The 19,369-nt window shown below is 40.7% G+C and overlaps 1 protein-coding gene across 5 annotated transcripts in view; it reads left to right on the plus strand.

The window, feature by feature from the left end:
• Window positions 1–17,302, plus strand: part of LOC128613119 (gephyrin) — a 133,311-nt gene extending 116,009 nt beyond the window's left edge. For 2 of the 5 annotated variants that reach the window (XM_053633694.1, XM_053633695.1), the window contains 3 exons: window positions 15,795–15,898; window positions 16,002–16,098; window positions 16,179–17,302. In XM_053633694.1, the coding sequence (XP_053489669.1) occupies window positions 15,795–15,898; window positions 16,002–16,098; window positions 16,179–16,312 (335 nt within the window). In that variant the 3' untranslated portion in view covers window positions 16,313–17,302. Of the gene's footprint in view, window positions 1–15,794; window positions 15,899–16,001; window positions 16,099–16,178 lie in introns of those variants that run through there. The other 3 variants (XM_053633696.1, XM_053633697.1, XR_008386828.1) reach the window with 2 other exon arrangements.
• The last annotated feature ends 2,067 nt before the right edge of the window (window positions 17,303–19,369 follow it).

The following is a 19,369-nucleotide window of genomic DNA, read 5'->3' on the forward strand; positions in this document are numbered from 1 at the left end:
TTCTTTCCTCAAACAGCCGTATACAAAGGTATTCCTGAGGGTAATGATTGCACACCTTGAACACTCTCACCTCCCACTCTACTGAGTTCTGGGTGCTCACATAATGTATTCCTCCATCCTCTAATCCTATAAATGTACACTCACCTCCAGAATTATTGGCATCCTTGGTAAAGATGAGTTTTAAAACAGATTATGAAAAAAAAATCTGTGGTAATTAACTTAATTTCACACTGAGAAATCTTAAAAATATATTTCTGGGCTCCTGAGTGGCACACCAGTAAAGCATTTGCTCTATTGTCTGAAGATTGCTAAAATCGTGACTATGCCATAGCCATCCATGGCCAGGAGACCAAGAGGGCAAATTGTCTGTATGTGGAAGGTGTGTTCTCCTGAGTGTGTTATGCTGCCCATTGAGCAGCACATAGAAAAGTTGTGGTTGGCTGGCTTCACTCTGTATGTGGGTGGGGGTGTGGTGTGTGGTGCATGTGCATGTCAGAGTTTCTGATAGGAATTTTTTGTGCTGGTCACAGTGTTTGGGAATGATGCAGTTTACAGGACAAATGAGTATAATTGTGGTAGTATGTAAATTTACTATTGCTGCACAAAACCATTGAAATTTTGGGCAATACAAATTATACCATCAAGAAAAAAAACTGACATTTAAAATTTTTTGCATACAGTCATCATTTAAATAAACATAAATAGAAAAAACTCAACAGTCCTATGAACACAACATACGGGCGAGAACAAGAAAGCTTTCTGCTAATGAAAAATATTACTTCATGACAAGGCTGCTAATAACATTTTTGTTTTAACTAGATTGAATTGTATTTAAAAATTTATTTAGATGTTTTTGAGTTTTCCTTTTCAGCTTTCACACTGTTTCTGTCATCGACTGCTGATGTTTTTCTTGGCCAACCTGTTTGTTGTCTGGTTGTTAGTATACCAGTTGTTTCTTTATTTTTCAGGAATTGCTGAGATTGTTGTACTGGCTATGCCCAATGCTTGTGAAATGGTTCTGATCAATTTCCCCTCTTTTCTCAGCTTCAAAATGGCTTGCTTTTTTCCCATGGACAGCTCTCTGGTCTTTGTTGGTTTATCCTTGGGAGATGGCAACAGGATGCACTATGGGAAGAATGCAAGCCGGCAGAGGCAGTGTGATACTCTGGGCAATGTTCTGCTGAAAAACCTTGGGTCCTGGCATTTGTGTGGATGTTAGGTTGACGCATACCACCTACCTAAACATTGTAGCAGACCAAATAAACCCCCTTATGGCTACGGTATTCCCTAATGGCAGTGGCCCTTTCCACCACAATTATGCACCCTGCCAAATTGCAAAATTGTTCAGGAATGGTTTGAGGAACATGACGGAGTTAAAAGTGTTGACTTGGCCTCCAAATTCCCCAGATCTCATTCTGATCATGCATCTGTGGGATGTGCTGGACAAACAGGTAAAATTCATGGAGGCCCCACCTCAGAACTTATAGTACTTGAAGGATCTGCTGTTAATGTCTTGGTGCCAGGTCTTGTGGAGTCCATGCCTCAACAGGTCAGAGCTGTTTTGGTGGCACAAGGGGGACCTACACAATATTAGGCAGGTGGTTACAATGTTATGCAATATTTTTGTTTAACCCCTTGAATTAAAGCTTGAAGACTACACTTCATTCACATTTTGATTGCTTAATTTCAAATCGACTGTGTGGTGGTGGTGGTTTACAGAGGCAAAATTTTGAAAATACACACACGTGTGTATACTGTATATAATTGTAGAGCTGGTAAAAGTTCAGTGTAGTACACAAAGTTTACAGAATATTTTGGAAAAAAGTTCTTTGTTAGCTGTACAAGCAGAGTGTCATGTAAAGGAGGTGCGGACAGAAGCAAGTTCAGGTTATGTAGTTTAATTCAAAAACAAGAAGTCCAAAGGGTATACACAACATACAATTGGCAAGGGTCATACGATCAGGCAAACAGATCAAAACAGGCAAGGCAGAGAATCGAGGTCAATGGAATAAACAAAGTCAAAACCTGAATATCAACACTTGGAAAGGCTTGGTAGTGACAGAGACAATAGCAACTGAGCGTATCCTTCACAAAGACATTGTGCTCAAACAGTCTCTTTTATGTGTGGTGTGATTGCGAGTGTAAATGGGAACAGGTGTCTCTGATTAGAACTCCGGAGAAATGTGTGTGTGTGTGTGTGTGTGTGTGTGTGTGTGTGTGGTGTAAGTGTAGTCCTCTTTGGCCATGTTTGTAGTTGGTGGTGCATCCTGGGAAATGGAGTCCCTGGTTTGCTGTGATATGACAGAGTGCTTCTGAGGCTTCTTTCATCATCATGGAGATGATTATGAGAATACACAAATGAGAATACACAAATGAAAAGTGAATGATTGTGTTGACCATCATAAATCAGACAATGGCTATAAAGTTACCTACAAGCTGACCATATCCACTATTACAGCAATACTTAAATGACCGGCACGGTAATGAACCTGCAGTGCAAGAGGACACAAGTATATTTTGCCACTACACACATTGAGCAGGACGGAGAGGAACAATTTCTCCAAGGATCACAGTTGACAGCATTTTGGGGTCACAGCCTATTTGGAAGTCCTACCATAAGGAAACCTTTTCTTTAAACTAACCACAAATGTAAGTGCTTGGAGTTCACTGGATGCTACCGGAACTTTGACTCGAAGTCTATGATCAGATGAAACAAAAGAGTATTTTTGCAACAAACTATAGTGTAGTTGGGGTGGCTAAATGATTAATATTACATTATTTATTCAAATGTATTATTTGTAATAATAACTCTGTTAAAGGAGGTACCAATCCAGTGGACAAAATAATTTAAGAGTGAGACATGCTGATGAGTGCATAATCAAGATAAGAAATTGTAATAATTTGCCTGATATCAGAGGGAATTTTGATTTCTCAAATTAAGTGAAACTCATTTGTGTGACACTCAAGTAAAATGCTTACATACAGTACAAAAATATGATGATAGAAAATATATGATTATAGAAATGATATACAAATGTAGAGAATATAATTGGCAGATAAGACAATTGGATAACGAGCAGAATAAAGCTAAATTGCAGACATGCACCAAGAGATATTATTTAACGTGGGCAAAAGAGTGGATCTCCTTAACAGGCTAGTTATCGCTCTCATGCCACCATTGTAGAAGAATAGAGTACATAGAGAAGTTATAGAATTACATTCCAGTGTTGTCTACTTGGTTGGTTCTGATCCATGAAGCAGCTTCAGCATAGTCAGTCATTGCAGCCATATAGAATTGCACAGAAAGAGTTCTGTGACTTAGTGTTGCAGAGTTCAGCAGGGATTGTGCTAAACCTTCTAGAGGTGGTGTTGAGTCTGCTTGTCTGGAGATTGCAGAGGAAAATCTAGGACCCTCTGTTGGACAGATTTTTGAAGGTATTTGTATAGCGCTTTTTACAATAGACATTGTCTCAAAGCAGCTTTACAGAAATATCAACATATCCTTTTGATAAAACATGATGCCATCACATAGCAGCTGTACAGAAATATATAAATTCAGGATATAAATTTAAATTCATAAATTTGTCCCTAATGATCAAACCAAGGAAAAATGGCAAGCAAAAACTCTGAGGAGGACTCTGTATGAGGAAGAAACCTTGAGAGGAACCAGACTCAAAAGGGAACCCATCCTTATCTGGGTGATACCGGATAGTGCAATTATAAATAATATCCTTCTATAGTTGTGTACTGCAGTGCCCTCCACTAATATTTGTACCATTGGTAAATATGAGCAAAGAAGGCTATGAAAAATTGTCTGTCTTACCTTTTGATATTTTGTTCAAAAAATTCACAAAAATACTCTGCTCTCATGGATATCAAACAATTGTAAACACATGTTTATTTAAAAAATATATATATAAATATAGGTGTGCAACAAGTATTGGCACCCCATGAATTCATATGAGAAAAGTATATTTAAAGTATATTGCCATTAATATGAAAAAAAAATTGTACACCTGGGTTACTTGGAACAGGAAATTGTTCAACCATGTCTTCCTGCTTCACAGGGGTATAAATATGAGGTAACACAGGCCAAATTTCCTTAGTCATTCATCACAATGGGTAAGACCAAGGAATTTAGCTGTGATGTGCGGCAAAATGTTGTTGAGCTTCACAAAATGGGAAGTTGCTATAAGTATATAGAAAAAGCATTGAAAATGCCCATTTCCACCATCAGGGCAATAAATAAGAAGTTCCAGTCAACTGGAAATGTTATGAGTCAACCTAGAATTTGACATGTCTATATTGTCTCAACGCACTGTGAAGAGGATGGTTCGAGTGGCCAAAAAATTTCCAAAGGATCATAGCTGGAGAATTCCAGAAGTTAGTTGTGTCTTGGGGTCAGAAAGTCTCCAAAACTACAATCCGAAGTCACCTACATCACCAGAAGTTGTTTGGAAGGGTTAAAAAAAAAAGCCCCTACTCTCATCCAAAAACAAACTCGAGTGTCTTCAGTTTGCCAGACACTACTGGAACTTCAAATGGGATCGAGTTCTATGGTCAGATGAAACCAAAGTTTTTGGCAATAAACACCAGAACAGGGTGTGGCGCACAAAGAGGTAGCCATATGGAAAATACCTCATGCCTCGTGCCAAATATGGTAGTGGCTCTTTAATGTTTTGGGGCTGTTTTTCTCCCAGAGGACCTGCACATTTTTGTTAGGATACACGGCATCATGGACTCTATGAAATCTCAACAGATAAATGAAAACCTGACTGCCTCTGCCAGAAAGCTTAAAATGGGCCGTGGTTGGATCTTCCAGCAGATCAATGATCCAAAACATACATCAAAATCAACACAAAAATGGTTTACTGACCACAAAATCAAGGCCCTGCCATGGCCATCCCAGTCCCCTTATTTGAAACCCATATAAAACTTGTGGAGTGAACTGAATAGGAGAGTCCACCATCGTTTGAAGGATCTGGAGAGATTCTGTATGGAGAAATTGTCTCAGATCCCTTGCCATGTGTTCCCTTTCAAAGGGAACTTCGACGTTGCATTTAGCATAACAGTATGGGAACGCTTTGCGCGCATGACCGGTATCTGAAGCTTGTGTAAAATCATGCCTCTACTTATAGGCCTGCCATGATCAGGTGACGTGGCAATTAAGCACGTCGCATGATATATATATATATATATATATATATATATATATATATATATATATATATATATATATATATATATATATATATATATATATATGGCACCTGTGAACCACGCCGCCAGCCTTATTATCTTCAGCGAGACTGCATGTCTGTTGTTTGTGTGACAAAAACGCTTCATTTCTACTCGATATTTTCTCAAAATCTCTTAACTTTTCTATCCTTCTTTAGAGGAAAAGAGAGGTAAGTAATGAGCGAGAAAGAATTCAAGAAGTGTGTTACAGCTTGCTTCCGTTTCATCACGGGGAAAAGTGCACATTTTCTGGGTGAAGTGTTAGCGGTGTAGTATGCGATGGCAGCCTCGAGAGGCTGCGCATGGTAACGCCTACATTAAGCAGCTCGGCTCACGACTCGCGCTCTTCGAAGAAAAAAAAAACGAAAGACGCCGAAGTGAGTCGGGTTTCAGAGCCTCGCGGATCTGGGCCGGCCGCTGCCAAGGCAGCCAGCCATCTCAGGTTCGGGGGATCTCTTATAGATCCGGAAGAGGAGCCGGAGACAAGCGCTGCTCTATCTCTTGCTCTGTCTTCTGGGTTCGGCTCTCCACTAGATTTTGGAGCTCGCATAGCGACTCCTCCTTCCGCTATGGAAAGCCAAAAGATAATAATTCCTCTCTGACTCCGAGGAGTTAGAAGGATGTGTTAAAAACTGAGAGCAGCATATAAAGAGCTGCTTGAAGTGATTACCCAGTGAAAGTAAATCCCTCACACTGCAGAAACTCCCTTGTCTTCCAGAAGTGCATGACAAAATCTCAGGCTTCTGGGGGAAAACCACGCATAAGCCATATTCATAACCCCACGATATTGGATTATTCAGCCTTTGTGGGAATGAACGGCATGGCTATTTAGCTGTGCTCAAAGTGGAGGAGGCGCTTGCGAGCTACCTCTCTCCACCGACGGCAGGTAATTATGGGGGCCGGCTTGCATCCAAGCCATGTAAGGCCACCGTGGCATTGGTGGGCAAGCCTATGCAGTAGTAGTCTTGCTTGGGGGTCACTGCAGACAATGACAGGGTTGCAGGCCTACCAAGCAGACCTGCTAAGTGAGCTTGACATATGGCGGCATTCAAAAAAGCCAGTTCCTTCCCTGTTGTCTCGAGCTCACCTGGGCGTCCATGAGTTCAGCCTGGGCCAGCACTAGTGTGAGGGAGACCCAGAAGGCGAGTATGGCAGCCCGCCAACCCCCGCAGACAGCCAGGGGAACCGGGCGGCCACAGTCACGGTCTGCTACGAGGCCTGATCTGAGAATGGTCATAAAGGCCAAGCAGGCAAAGAAGACCGGTCCTGAGGAGCCGTGGAGGGATGTATCTGGGGACATGAGGTTGTTAGGACAGGTAGCCCCCAGTGCTACTGTAGGGCCTCCCCTAGCCAAGGCGGTCCCCAAGTTTTCAGTGTTCTCTGGTCAGCGAGCTGTCACAGGGCAACAAAAATCCGATGCTTTCCCTCCAATAGAATGTGGAATAGTTAACGTCACTAAAAGACCATCGGGCAGCATGCAAACTACTGCCAAATGTGTTTCCATGGGTTCTGTCTACCGTAGAAAGGGTTACCGGGTCCAGTTTATAGCCCGACCTCCCCCCGTTCACAGGTGTGCTCACCACAGCAGTCAGCACAGACCAGAGCCCGACGTTAGCGCAGGAAGTAAGTTCCCTTTTGGACAATGGGGCCATAGAACATGTACCCCGTTCCCAAAGGGAGGGAGGTTTACAGCCATTATTTCCTGTTCTGCAAAAAAGTGGGAGTATGCGGCCAATTTTAGATCTGTGTCATCTGAACCGTACTCTTCGGACATACAGGTTCAGAGGCTGACGCTCAAACTTATCATGCCACAGATTCAGTTCGAGAACTGGTTTGTGGCGATAGATCTAAAAGGTGCATATTTCAACATAGGAATATCGCTAGCTTTATCCACTCGCACCTTCACAAAGTGCATGGATGTCACTCTGGTTCCATTGGGACTCCAGGGCATCTGTGTACCAAACTACCTGGACGACTGGTTAATTCTAGCACGATCCAGGGAACTGGCGGTTCAAAATCGAGATGTTGTTCTCACCAACATGAAGAGCTTGGGGCTCAGGTTGAATCTCAGAAAAGTATGCTTTCCCCGGTGTAGTGGGCAACTTTTCTAGGGGTTATAGGATTCTACTACGATGAAGGCGTTTCTATCCCCAACATGCGTAGTGTCAATCCTATCAACACTGAGCAAGATAAAGCTGGCTCTTCGGAGACTTTTGGGGTGGAGTCCACACATGTGGCCGAGGTCACATCTGTATGCTGCTCCCCCCATCGCTCTGCTCCCACAAGCTCTAGCGAGAGTTCGCCAAGACAGTCTGCTAGTAGCACCTTTTTGGCCAGCTCGAACATGGTTCTGAGAGATAATATCCCTGCGAGATGGCACTCCTTGGGAGATTCCCATCTGCAGGGATCCACTGTAGACCCAGTAAACTGCGCAATAGCTACAGTCCTGGAGCTCCTACAAGAACATTTCTCAGCAGGGTGGGCTCCTTCTACAATCAGGGTTACGCGGCCGCCATTTCGGCCAGCCACGCCCCTGTTGATGGAGTCTCTGTGGGGCAACATCCTCTAATGTCAAGGTTCATGCGTGATGTCAGACGGCTGAGGCCCATCTGCAGGGACCTTCTGTGGTCCTGGAAGGTCTGTCGGGTGCCCCATTTGAGCCCCTAGAGTGGATCTACTGTCTCAAGCTGGAGGGCTGATTTATCACCCTCGGCCAGAAATATGGAAACTGTGGGTCTCTGGTCTCTGGTCTCGCAACTGAGATTGTAGAAACCATGTTAAATGCTAGAGCACCATCCACAAGGAAATTGTATTCACTCAAGTGGCAGCTTTTTGTCTTGTGGTGTGAGGAACGTCAGCTAGACCCACTGAATTGCGCAATAGCTACAGTCCTGGAGTTCTTACAAGAACGTTTCTCAGCGGGCTGGGCTCCTTCTACAATCAGGGTTACTTGGCCGCCGTTTCGGCCAGCCATGCCCCTGTTGATGGAGCCTCTGTGGGGCAACATCCTCTAACTTCGAGGTTCATGCGTGGTGTCAGACGGCTGAGGCCCGTCTGCAGGCCGCGCATACCTTCCTGGGACATTCTGTGGTCCTGGAAGGTCTGTCAGGGGCCCCATTTGAGCCCTTAGAGTCAGCCACTGAGAATCTTCTGACTCTAAAGTTAGCTCTTTTACTGGCCCTGACATCTCTCAAGCGAGTGGGAGGTCTACAAGCTCTCTCTGTTGCCCCTTCCTGCCTAGACTTTACCCCTGGATTAGCCAAGGCCTTCCTGTATCCTAGGCCGGATTATATTCCTAAAGTGCCTACATCGGCTGCCCACCATGTGGTGTTGCAGGCTTTCTGCCCTCCCCTGTTCCTCACACCGGAACAGGAGAGGATGCACCTGCTGTGTCCAGTAAGGGCTCTCTGTACTTATGTCCACTGCTCCGGCCAGTGGCGTAATTCGGAGCAGGTACTGGTCTGCTTTGGCAGCGACAGGAAAAGTGATGCTGTGTCAAAGCAGCGCATCTCTACTTGGATAGTGGAAGCAATCTCTAGGGCTTACGACACGCGGTCTCGCCACGACTCTAGGCATAAGAGCTCATTCCACTAGGGCGGTCACCTCCTCGAAGGCTTTGTCCAAAGGGGTATCCTTGCAGGATGTGTGTGCGGCTGCAGGGTGGTCTGCGCCACACACATTCATTCATTATTACAGCCTGGATATTCATTCCACCCCGGGCTCGAGTGTCTTGCAGTGACCCTCGGGCTTGGGTATTTTTGAACAGGCCGTACCCTCGGTATGACGGAGTGGGTATTCCCGTTCCCATACTGTTATGCTAAATGCAACGTCAAAGTTCCCTTTGAAAGGGAACGTCGGGGTTACGCATGTAACCCTGTTCCCTGAGAAGGGAACGAGACGTTGTATAGCACTGTCATACCAGGGCAGGCCTGTGAATTGTGTCTTCGCTTCAGATAATAGAGGCTGGCGGCGTGGTTCACAGGTGCCATATATATATTATGCGACGCGCTTAATTGCCACGTCATCTGATCATGGCAGGCCTATAAGTAGAGGCATGATTTTACACAAGCTTCAGATACCGGTCACACGCGCAAGGCATTCCCATACTGTAATGCTAAATGCAACATCTCATTCCCTTCTCAGGGAACAGGGTTACATGCATAACCCCGACGTTCTCCAGCCTCATCAGGCATTATAGGAGAAGACTCGGAGCTGTTATCTTGGCAAAGGGAGGTAGCACAGAGTATTGACCAAAAGGGTGCCAATAATTGTTGCACACCTATATTTAACAATTTTTTTTTTTTTTTTTTTTTGGATAAACCTGTTTTGTTTGCAATTGTTTGATATCCATGAGGGCAGAGTATTTTTGTGATTTTTTTTTTTTTTTTTTTAACAAAAGGTTAAACACTAAAGACAATTTTTCACAGCCTTCTTTGCTCATATTTACCAAGGGTACCAATATTAGTGGAGGGCACTGTACTTGGTGAAAAAGTGCAATTGTATAATCAGGAAATTCATTATTGCTTTAACATGGTTGAAACTATGATTATTAATTGTTCACTGAAGGAGAATCAAGTGCAAAATTGTTCATGGCAATTGCAGTCCTGAAGTTAGCCATTGTACCAAAAATGTTTGTATCCATTGCAGTTCAAAGGCTCTTTATTTCTAAGTGGTAATCTCATTTATCTTTAGGCTGTTCATGTGGGGCCATCCTCAGCAGCGATTGGCTTCCAAGTGATGAGAACTCCAACCAGAAGTAGGGCATCAGGATGGACCAGGCAGTTCCAAAGAGCAGAAGTGGTCAGGATCACTGGTATCTCAGAAGTAGCATGTGTAGCTAGACACAGAGAGAGATTATTAGGTATGCCAATTGTCACATAATGATTAAGGACATGTACATTGTGTACAGAGTGCAAGCAGGTACTTCAGCAAGACTAGCTATGACAGCATAACTAAAAGAGAGAGGCAGAAGGTAACACCGACAGGAGGCACCCTGGGGAAAGACGCGGCCAGCCACTCAATGAACCTAGGTGAAATCTGAATGCGTGGGAGTGGTGGGGCGACAGAATCCAAACATCCCAGTTTACCAAAACACTCTACCCTCTAGATCTGCTCCTTTACCTTAGAAAAATCTATTCACAAAAGGCTTGACTAAACAAATATTTTTTCTTAAATATTTTTTTTGTTAAGCCTAGACTTAAACACAGCGACTGAATCTGAGTCCCAAATACTAATTGGAAGGCTGTTCCATAACTGGGGCTTTGTAAGAGAATCTGCTGGCTGCTGTAGCCTTCATTGAAGTAGGCATGGCAAGTCATAAAAGAACAAAATTTCACTAAGGAACTGCCGTGTGAGACCATTCAGTGCTTTATAGATCAATAGTAATATTTTATAATCAGTGCGAAATTTGAATTGGAGCCGATGCAGGGTGCATAAGATAGGGATGATGTGGTCATATCTTTTGGTTCTAGTAAGGACACTTGCTTCTGCATTCTGGGATAACTGGAGCTTATTTATGCACCTACTGTGGTGTGTGTGTGTTTTAATAATTATTATTATTATTAAAATTATTATTATTCTCAAACCATAAGTCATAGAGACGTGAAACTTGGTCAATAGGTAGAGGTAGTAGGAAAAGAGATGAGGCCAATCGGCCAAATGTTGTTGCTTTACTTATTTACATAAAAAAAAACTTATATATTTATGTTTTGGCTCATATCTCGAATACTGTAAGTCCTAATATCATTAATTTTGCTACAACGTCCTTGAGTTCTCCCAAACAAGAAAGCCTCAAGAACCTTTTAGCTCCACCCCCTTAGAAATTTCAGCTAATTTGCATAAAATGCAAAACCTGCTTTTGAGAACTTGTCCTAGGATTTTTTCTTATATTCACAATTTTGGTGTCATTGGTATTGGGCCATTGGGCCCAATTGGCCTTATGTTGGCACTATAGTGCAGGGTTTTACATTATACTCCATATCTCATGAGCCATTAGACCTAAAAAAAAAAAAAAGAGAGATATTTTTTTTTCATTTGATTTCTTGGGTTCTCACAAAATGCCTCCAGAACCATTTAGTCCTACCCACTACAATTTAAGATAATTTGCATAATATGCTAAACCTAGGTTTTTAGGCAAATCCGCAACAAATTGGTGTATTATTTTTGCAGAAGAGTGGGAACCGTAACAGTTATCCAAAACATTTTGAAATTGCAAACATTATGACTGCCACACATCAATCAATTGTAATGATGTGGAGCCTAATTTACTGAAACATCTGTAACTCATGAGTGGTTATGTGCATTTGCATGAAACTTGGCATGTTTAGGACTAGAGTTGTTTCTCAATACGTGTTCCTATGTGATCTTGTGTCTTTGTGCACTTGTTCTACGTCATCATCCACCATCTTGAAGTTCAATTGGAAACTCAAGAATGCAAGTACATGGGACACATGAAATTACCCAGATGTGTTCTTGATATCGAGGATGATATTGGATGCAGATCACACAGAACCCGCTTAAAGTCTCAGAAGTCAATGCAGCAAAACAATGTCAGATGACTGAAGCCTGAACCATAACGAAGTTTAAGTGTCTTTTTAACAACAATAATCTAAATATGCCTCCAAAAAGAATAAATTTTATGTACGATTTAGATTGAGACATATACGAGGTTGTTGAAAAGTACAATTTGTCCCTCAGAAGTATTTTAATTAAGCTACGCTAGCTTCCATCCTGAGGTAACGGTAAACTCGTTAGCTTAGTTTTAGTTACCGTGAGGTCGCAGTTGCAAACAGAGACGAAGGTCCTGTCCCCACTACTAGAAATGTATTGGAACGGTCTATTGTGCAACAGGAAGATGTCCTCCTGTCCATCCAAGTTCATTCTTCCAAGAAAGCCTGGCAGGACCAGTCTTCATGAGAACGCAGATATATTCTTTCCATTCTTAGTGTTGAGAAAAAGCCTAGATTCTGAGATAATCTGCAAAGTTTGCGGCATGGATTTACAAAGTGTGTGGAGCTAAGGTCAGATAGCTCTTTCTCAAGAACCGGAAGTTTGATTAAGCTCAAATTTGTTATGATGAATCTACATGGTAGTATGTAAGTGGATTTTTGATAATGGATTTTATTGCTTGAAACCCATGGCCACCATTGGCCAATAGGTTATCACCAGGCATTTGATAGGGTTACCATTGAGCTGTCGTAACTAAATTTCAATGGTACAGATGTGGCCATTGAAAATGCGCTTCAAAGGAAACGGGATGCTGCAATTTTGTTCGGTATAACACACATGCTGCAGGTGCAGGAAAGACAAGAATAGTAGGGGCAGTCATGTTTCATTTGAACAAACACGGCTTGCTAGTAGATACAGTAGTTCTACCAGGACAAATACTGTATACCAACCAAATGCTGCTGTTTCTTGTACTGAAGCCCATGATCTGCTTGTGCTTGGCCAGCGGATCTGTGAACCTCTCTCAGAATTGTTTTGCAACAAGCAGCAAAGCACATTAAATGTTGTCGTGCCTGAAAAAAAAATGTAATGTGTAAACATATGGTTTACATAAAAATATTATGTTTCTCATTAAAACTTATGATTAACCTAATTTAAGTTTCTAATTATAAGACTGAATTATGTAAAGTAAGCCTGATTGATTTTATGTAGTACAGGTAAGAACCACATTCTTAAAGGCCACATGTAGGTTCTGGTGGGGACCCACTACTATCTGATGCAGTCTCACTCAAATTGGCCATTGGGGGGCGCTATTCATGTTTGTGTAAACAAAAACAAGCATATTTCTTGGAAAGTTAGGTGTACAGTGAAAATTCATTTTTTGCTTTGTGTTTGCATAGACTCTTAAAGAAATTGCATTTTAGAATTTTTTTTTTTTTTTTTTTTTAAATCTCTGCCTACTTAAATTTGTGATCATTTGCATCATATGGCAAACCTACTTTTGCAAACTAGTCCTAGGATTTTTGGCCTATATTCACACTTGTGGTGCCAAACTACTCAGCAGAGTGTGACCCTCAATAATGATCAAAAACATGTTGAGATTTGTAAACAATATGGACACATCCATCAATTGTAAGGAGACAGAGCTGGATTACATAGCTGTAATTCATGATTGTTCTTATGAATTTGAACCAAACTTGAAAGACATGTTCAGTACAGAGGTCTTAGGATGTCTGCAAAGATTGAGCTGTGGTCATCAATAAAGGGTGGAGCTATGTGCTAATAGCTCTTTTTCAGGAACAAGAAAAAAAACTGAGTTGGTTGGTTGGTGTTTAGCACGATGGCCAAATGGTTCATTTAATCTATTTTAAATGTACAGTGATATAAAAAGTCTACACACCTGTTAAAAGGGCAGGTTTTGTGAAGTAAAAGAATAACACTAAATAATTTCAATCAGAAAAATCTGAGTTTTCCCCACCTTTAATTAGAAATTCCGTATATAAATAAAGTGAAAAACGATCAGAAATACTTTTAGTGGTTAAAAAAAATTAAAAAATTACAATAACCTACTGTAGTTGCATAAGTGTGCACACCCCTAAGCTAATACTTTGTTGAAACACCTTTTGATTTTATTACACCACTGTCGTTTTGGGTGAGAGACTATCAGCGTGGCACATCTTGACAATATTTTCCTTCTCTTTGGGGTGATTTACAACAAAAGTGAGTAAGTGAAAATGTCCAAATTAATGTACTCACTTTTGTTGAGAGCGATTTAGACATTAGTGGCTGTGTGTTGAGTTATTTTGAGGGGACAGCAAATTTACACTGTTACACAAGCTGTACGCTCACTACTTTACATTGTAGCAAAGTGTCATTTCTTCAGTGTTGTCACATGAAGAGATATTAAATATTTACAAAAATGTGAGGGGTGTACTCACTTTTGTGAGATACTGTTTGTGTATATGTATGTGTATATGTATGTTCAGTTTGGATGTATATATTTTATTTACTTTATGGATTAATAGTTAATATATTAATATTTATTTAATTTTTTAAAGTACAGTAAATTTTTATGATCAGTACTGTTTATTATTGTAGTAAAGTTTAGCAATATTTTAATTTGAGCGTTATGTTTTCATTCAGTATCAATTTTAAAAAAAGTTGATTAATCTGTTATCAGGCAGTACTGCCCAACTTGGTTATCGGTATCGGTAAAATCCACTATCGGCCGGAACTCTAATGCAGAGAGTAATCAATACATGTAGATATTCCTGCAGCATCTTTAATGTTGCTGTAGGTCTCTTGGCAGCCTCCCTGGCAAGATTTTGTATTGGAGTGACCTCTTGTTCCTGGTAATGACACTGTGGTGCCCCATTTTCTCCACTTATTGATGATGGCCTTCATGGTGTTCCATAGTACATGTAATGTTTTGAAAATTCTGTTATTTCCCTGTCCTGATCTATATCATCCGACAAGTTAAATACCGTACATGCTTTGTAGGCCCTTTGCGGACCATTGCTTCAACAGTCGGATTGAAACCAAGATGATGTCAAGAAAATCCTACAGAAACAGCTGGTGTTTATTTGGGATTAATCAGAATAATTTCATTTATGACAGTTGTATGATAATTACTTCCGCTCATGAGATTGAATGTGATTGGTTCATTCTGAACACAGCCATATCCCCAATTATGAAAGGGTGTGCACACTTATACAACTGGGTTATTGTAACTTTTTTATTTACTGTATTTTTCCCTAAAATGTTTAATTGTTTTTCACTAAATTTTTATACGTTTTAATTTTACCTTAAGGGTGGAAAAAGTTCTGACATGATTTATCTTGTTTTTTTTTTTATTTTTTATTTGGATCAACAGTTCCCTGACCAAGAAGGAGAGACTTCAGTGTCACAAATTTTGGGGTACTTGGTAGTGGAAATTACTTACTTACTTCGTCAGTATATTAGTTCGTAATTAATATTTGAGGTAGTAGTCTCTTACGATTATTTATTTGAGATGAGCTCTCAGGAGTGGCATGGAGCAGCGGCGGTGTCATCATAGTCATCGCCTTTTCAGGTTTTTTGTCAGTCCAAATCTCCCTAGCCACTGAGAGTAAATCACTGTTCAGCCTGCCCACACAGAGATTTGTGCCAGAATGGTGAACGTAAACTTGCAGAGTGTAAATGAAAAGTTTGAAAGCGTAAACAAAATCTTTGGCAGCACATTCATAAACCATGATTAGCGAAAAGGAAGCTTAGAAAACTGTTTTAAAAAGAATGCTGTTGAATTCACTGTTTTCAGTTTCAGAGTGATTTTCTTCTTTCTCATTGTATATTTTTGTTTCTTGAAAAGTTACGTTCAAAAGAGCTTGATTTTACCCACTTTGCCAAGGGGGCCAGTAATTCTGGAGCTCATGAGTCTTGTCTGATGCAGGAATTGCAGGTCCTGCCCCTGCACCAGATCATTCCCCTTCCTTCAGATTACTGCTTAACACCCACAATACCCCCACCCCCACTAAATAAAAAACAGGTGGCTTAATTTTAATGCCCCCTTTAATTTTGTCTTTACTTTTTCATTACTCGTTCTCCCTGTTTCTTACTCCCTCTCTTTTTCTCAGGTAACCCAGTGTCAGCAGTTGTCACTTGTAATCTCTTTGTTATCCCTGCATTGAGAAAAATGCAGGGTATCCTGGACCCAAGGCCAACAATCATCAAAGCCAGGGTATGCACCAGTCTCAGAGTGCTGAGACTTATTGAAGATACATTATTGAAGACATAATTCTCTTGTGCTGTGCTGTCATCAGCCTGTGGCCTTTTCTCCATAGCTCTCCTGTGATGTTAAGTTGGACCCGCGCCCAGAGTACCACCGCTGTATATTGACCTGGCATCACCAAGAGCCCCTGCCTTGGGCACAGAGTACAGGTAACAGAAAATGCATATGTAATTTGCATGTATTTTAGTCTTTTTTGACATGTCTGACACACTGCTTCTCTTTTGGTTAGGAAATCAAATGAGTAGTCGGCTAATGAGCATGCGCAGTGCCAATGGCCTTCTGATGTTGCCTCCTAAAACCGAGCAATACGTGGAGCTTCACAAAGGAGAAGTGGTGGACGTCATGGTCATAGGGCGGCTATGATGTCATCAAATAGTACATATCCAGAAAAGATAAATGTGGTGCATGTCCACATATCATTTATTATATTGTAATATGCAATGCCACTTTTTTTGTTTGGGCAAAAGTTGCTGAAGTATAATCAACATTGCAAACAAAAACAAACTTAAAAGGTTATAGACTGACATTGTATTCAGCAACAGAAGCAGTATGTATGATGCACGTGAATACAGTGGATATAAAAAATCTACCCTGTAAAAATTGCAGGTTTTTGTGATGTAAAAAAATTAAACCAATATAAAGGTTTTTGAGGGGGGAAAAGAGAATAAGAAAAACTTACAAGAACCTGGTTTCGTAAGCAGTTATGCAACTGGTTGCACCCTTAACTGTTGTTAAAGCACTTTGTGCCTTTACAGATATTCCTTTAATGTTGCCATAGGTCTCTTAGCAGCCACCTGATAAGTTTTATTCATGTCCTTTCATTGATTTTGGAGGGACGTCCTGTTCTTGGTAATGTCAGTGTGGTACCCCATTTTCTCCACTTGTTGTTGGTTGCCTTCTCAGTGTTTCATGGTATAGCTAATGTTTAGCAAATTCTTTTAACCTTCTGACCTTTTTTTTTGGATCTCCTGATGGACACCTTTCAACAGTCTGATCCCGTACATGCTTTGTAAGATCTTTGCGGACCATGGGTTCAACAGTCTGGTGAAACCAAAAAGATGTCACGAAAATCCAACAGAAACAGCTGATCTTTATTCGTGCTGAATCGGAATTGCTCTTCAGATGGCAGGTGTATGAAAATTACTTTTAAACATTTGTTTGAATGTGACTGGTTTCACTTGAATTTTTTTGGTTCCTATATTATGTTAATGTTGGAAAAAGATTTAACATGATTAATATTGGTTGAATTTTTCATTAAACATCAAAAAACTTTTTATATCCACTGTATATGTAGGTGTGTGTGTGTATATATGTGTGTGTGTATATATATATATATATATATATATATATATATATATATATATATATATATATACACACGGTGGCGCTTGAAAGTTTGTGAACCCTTTAGAATTTTCTATATTTCTGCATAAATATGACCTAAAACATCATCAGATTTTCACACAAGTCCTAAAAGTAGATTAAGAGAACCCAATTAAACAAATGAGTCAAAAAATATTATACTTGGTCATTTATTTATTGAGGAAAATTATCCAATATTATACATCTGTAAGTGGTAAAAGTATGTGAACCTTTGCTTTCAGTATCTGTTTTGACCCTGTTGTGCAGCAATAAGAGTGACTAAATGTTTCTGGTAACTGTTGATCAGTCCTGCACATTGACTTGGAGGAATTTTAGCCCATTCCTCAGTACAGAACAGCTTCAACTTTGGGATTTTGGTGGGTTTCCTCACATGAACTGCTTGCTTCAGGTCTTTCCACAACATTTCTATTGGATTAAGGTCAGGACTTTGACTTGGCCATTCCAAAACATTAACTTTATTCTTTCTTTTAACCATTCTTTGGTAGAATGACTTGTGTGCTTAGGGTCGTTGTCTTGCTGAATGACATACTTTCTCTAGATTCAGTTCACGGACAGATATCTTGACACAGATACCTTTTAGAATTTGTTGGTATAATTCAAAATTCATTGTTCCATCAATCATCTCAAGTTATCCTTGCCCAGATGCAAATTTAGCAAATTGCAGATAGGAAGCAATGTTCTTTTTGGAGAGCAGTGGCAAGCCTGCCATGCACACCATTGATGTTCACTGATCTCCTGGTGGTGGACTCATGAACATTAACATTACCCAATGTGAGAGAGGCCTTTAATTGCTTAGAAGTTACCCTGGGTTCCTTTGTGACCTCGTGGACTATTACACGTTGTCTATTACTTGGAGTGATCTTTGTGGGTCGATCATGCCTGGGTAGGGTAACAAGGGTCTTAAATTTCCTCTCTTTGTACACAATCTGTCTGACTGTGGATTGGTGGAGTCCAAACTCTTTAATAGTTTTGATAGTTAGATAGTTTTGTAACCTTTTCCAGCCTGATGAGCATCAACAACTCTTTCTGAGGTGCTCAGAAATCTCCTTGCCACAATACACTTCCACAAATGTGTTGTGAAGATTAGAATTTGATAGATCCCTGTTCTTGAAATGAAATAGGGCGTTCACTCACACCTGATTGTCGTCCCATTGATTAAAAACACCTGGCTCTAATTTCACCTTCAAATTAACGGCTAATCCTAGAGGTTCAGCTACTTTTGCCACTCACAGATTTATAATACTGGATAATTTTCCTCAATAAATAAATGACCTTGTATAATATTTTTGTCTCGTGTTTAATTGGGTTCTCTTTGTCTATTTTAGGATTTGTGTGAAAATCTGATTGTTTAAGGCCATATTTATGCAGAAATATAGAAAATTCCAAAGGCTTCACCACTGTACACACAACATGGCCAAAGGTTTGTGGACACCTGACCATAACACTTGTATGTGCTTTTTGTACATCCGATTCCAGATTTAGCCCCCCTTTGCTGCATAATAAGCTCCACTCTTTTAGGAAGGCTTTCCACTAGATTTTGGACTGTGGCAGTGGGGATTTGCCTATTCAACCTCAAGAGCATTAATGAGAGAGGTCGACTGATATTGAATTTTACTGATACCAATAACTAAGTTGGGCAGTACCTGCTGTTAAGCGATTAATAAACCAATACCTTTTCGATGTCTATGTTTTAAATCCACATCTGAAATATCCTGCTCCGTGCAGAGTGTAGTCTCAAGTGTCAAAAACAAACACTACAAGGCACAAGTGCTATTTTTTTTCGCCTCTAGAGGCTGCTCTCGTAGTGTATAATAACAGCGGACACTTCTCAGCCGCTCCTGCAACTGATGCAACCCGGAAAAACTAGCAGTGTGGATTTTTGGCGATAACCGATAGTTCCAGCTATCGGTTATCTGTGATTGGTTTTGCCAATCAATTGGTCGACCTCTACTGGTGAGGTCGAGCAATGATGTTGGGTAAGGAGGCCTGGGGTGCAGTCACTGTTCCAAATCATCCAAAAGGTGTTCACTGGGGTTG

This window comes from Ictalurus furcatus, chromosome 9 (assembly GCF_023375685.1).
Source record: "Ictalurus furcatus strain D&B chromosome 9, Billie_1.0, whole genome shotgun sequence".
Taxonomy (NCBI): Eukaryota; Metazoa; Chordata; class Actinopteri; order Siluriformes; family Ictaluridae; genus Ictalurus; species Ictalurus furcatus.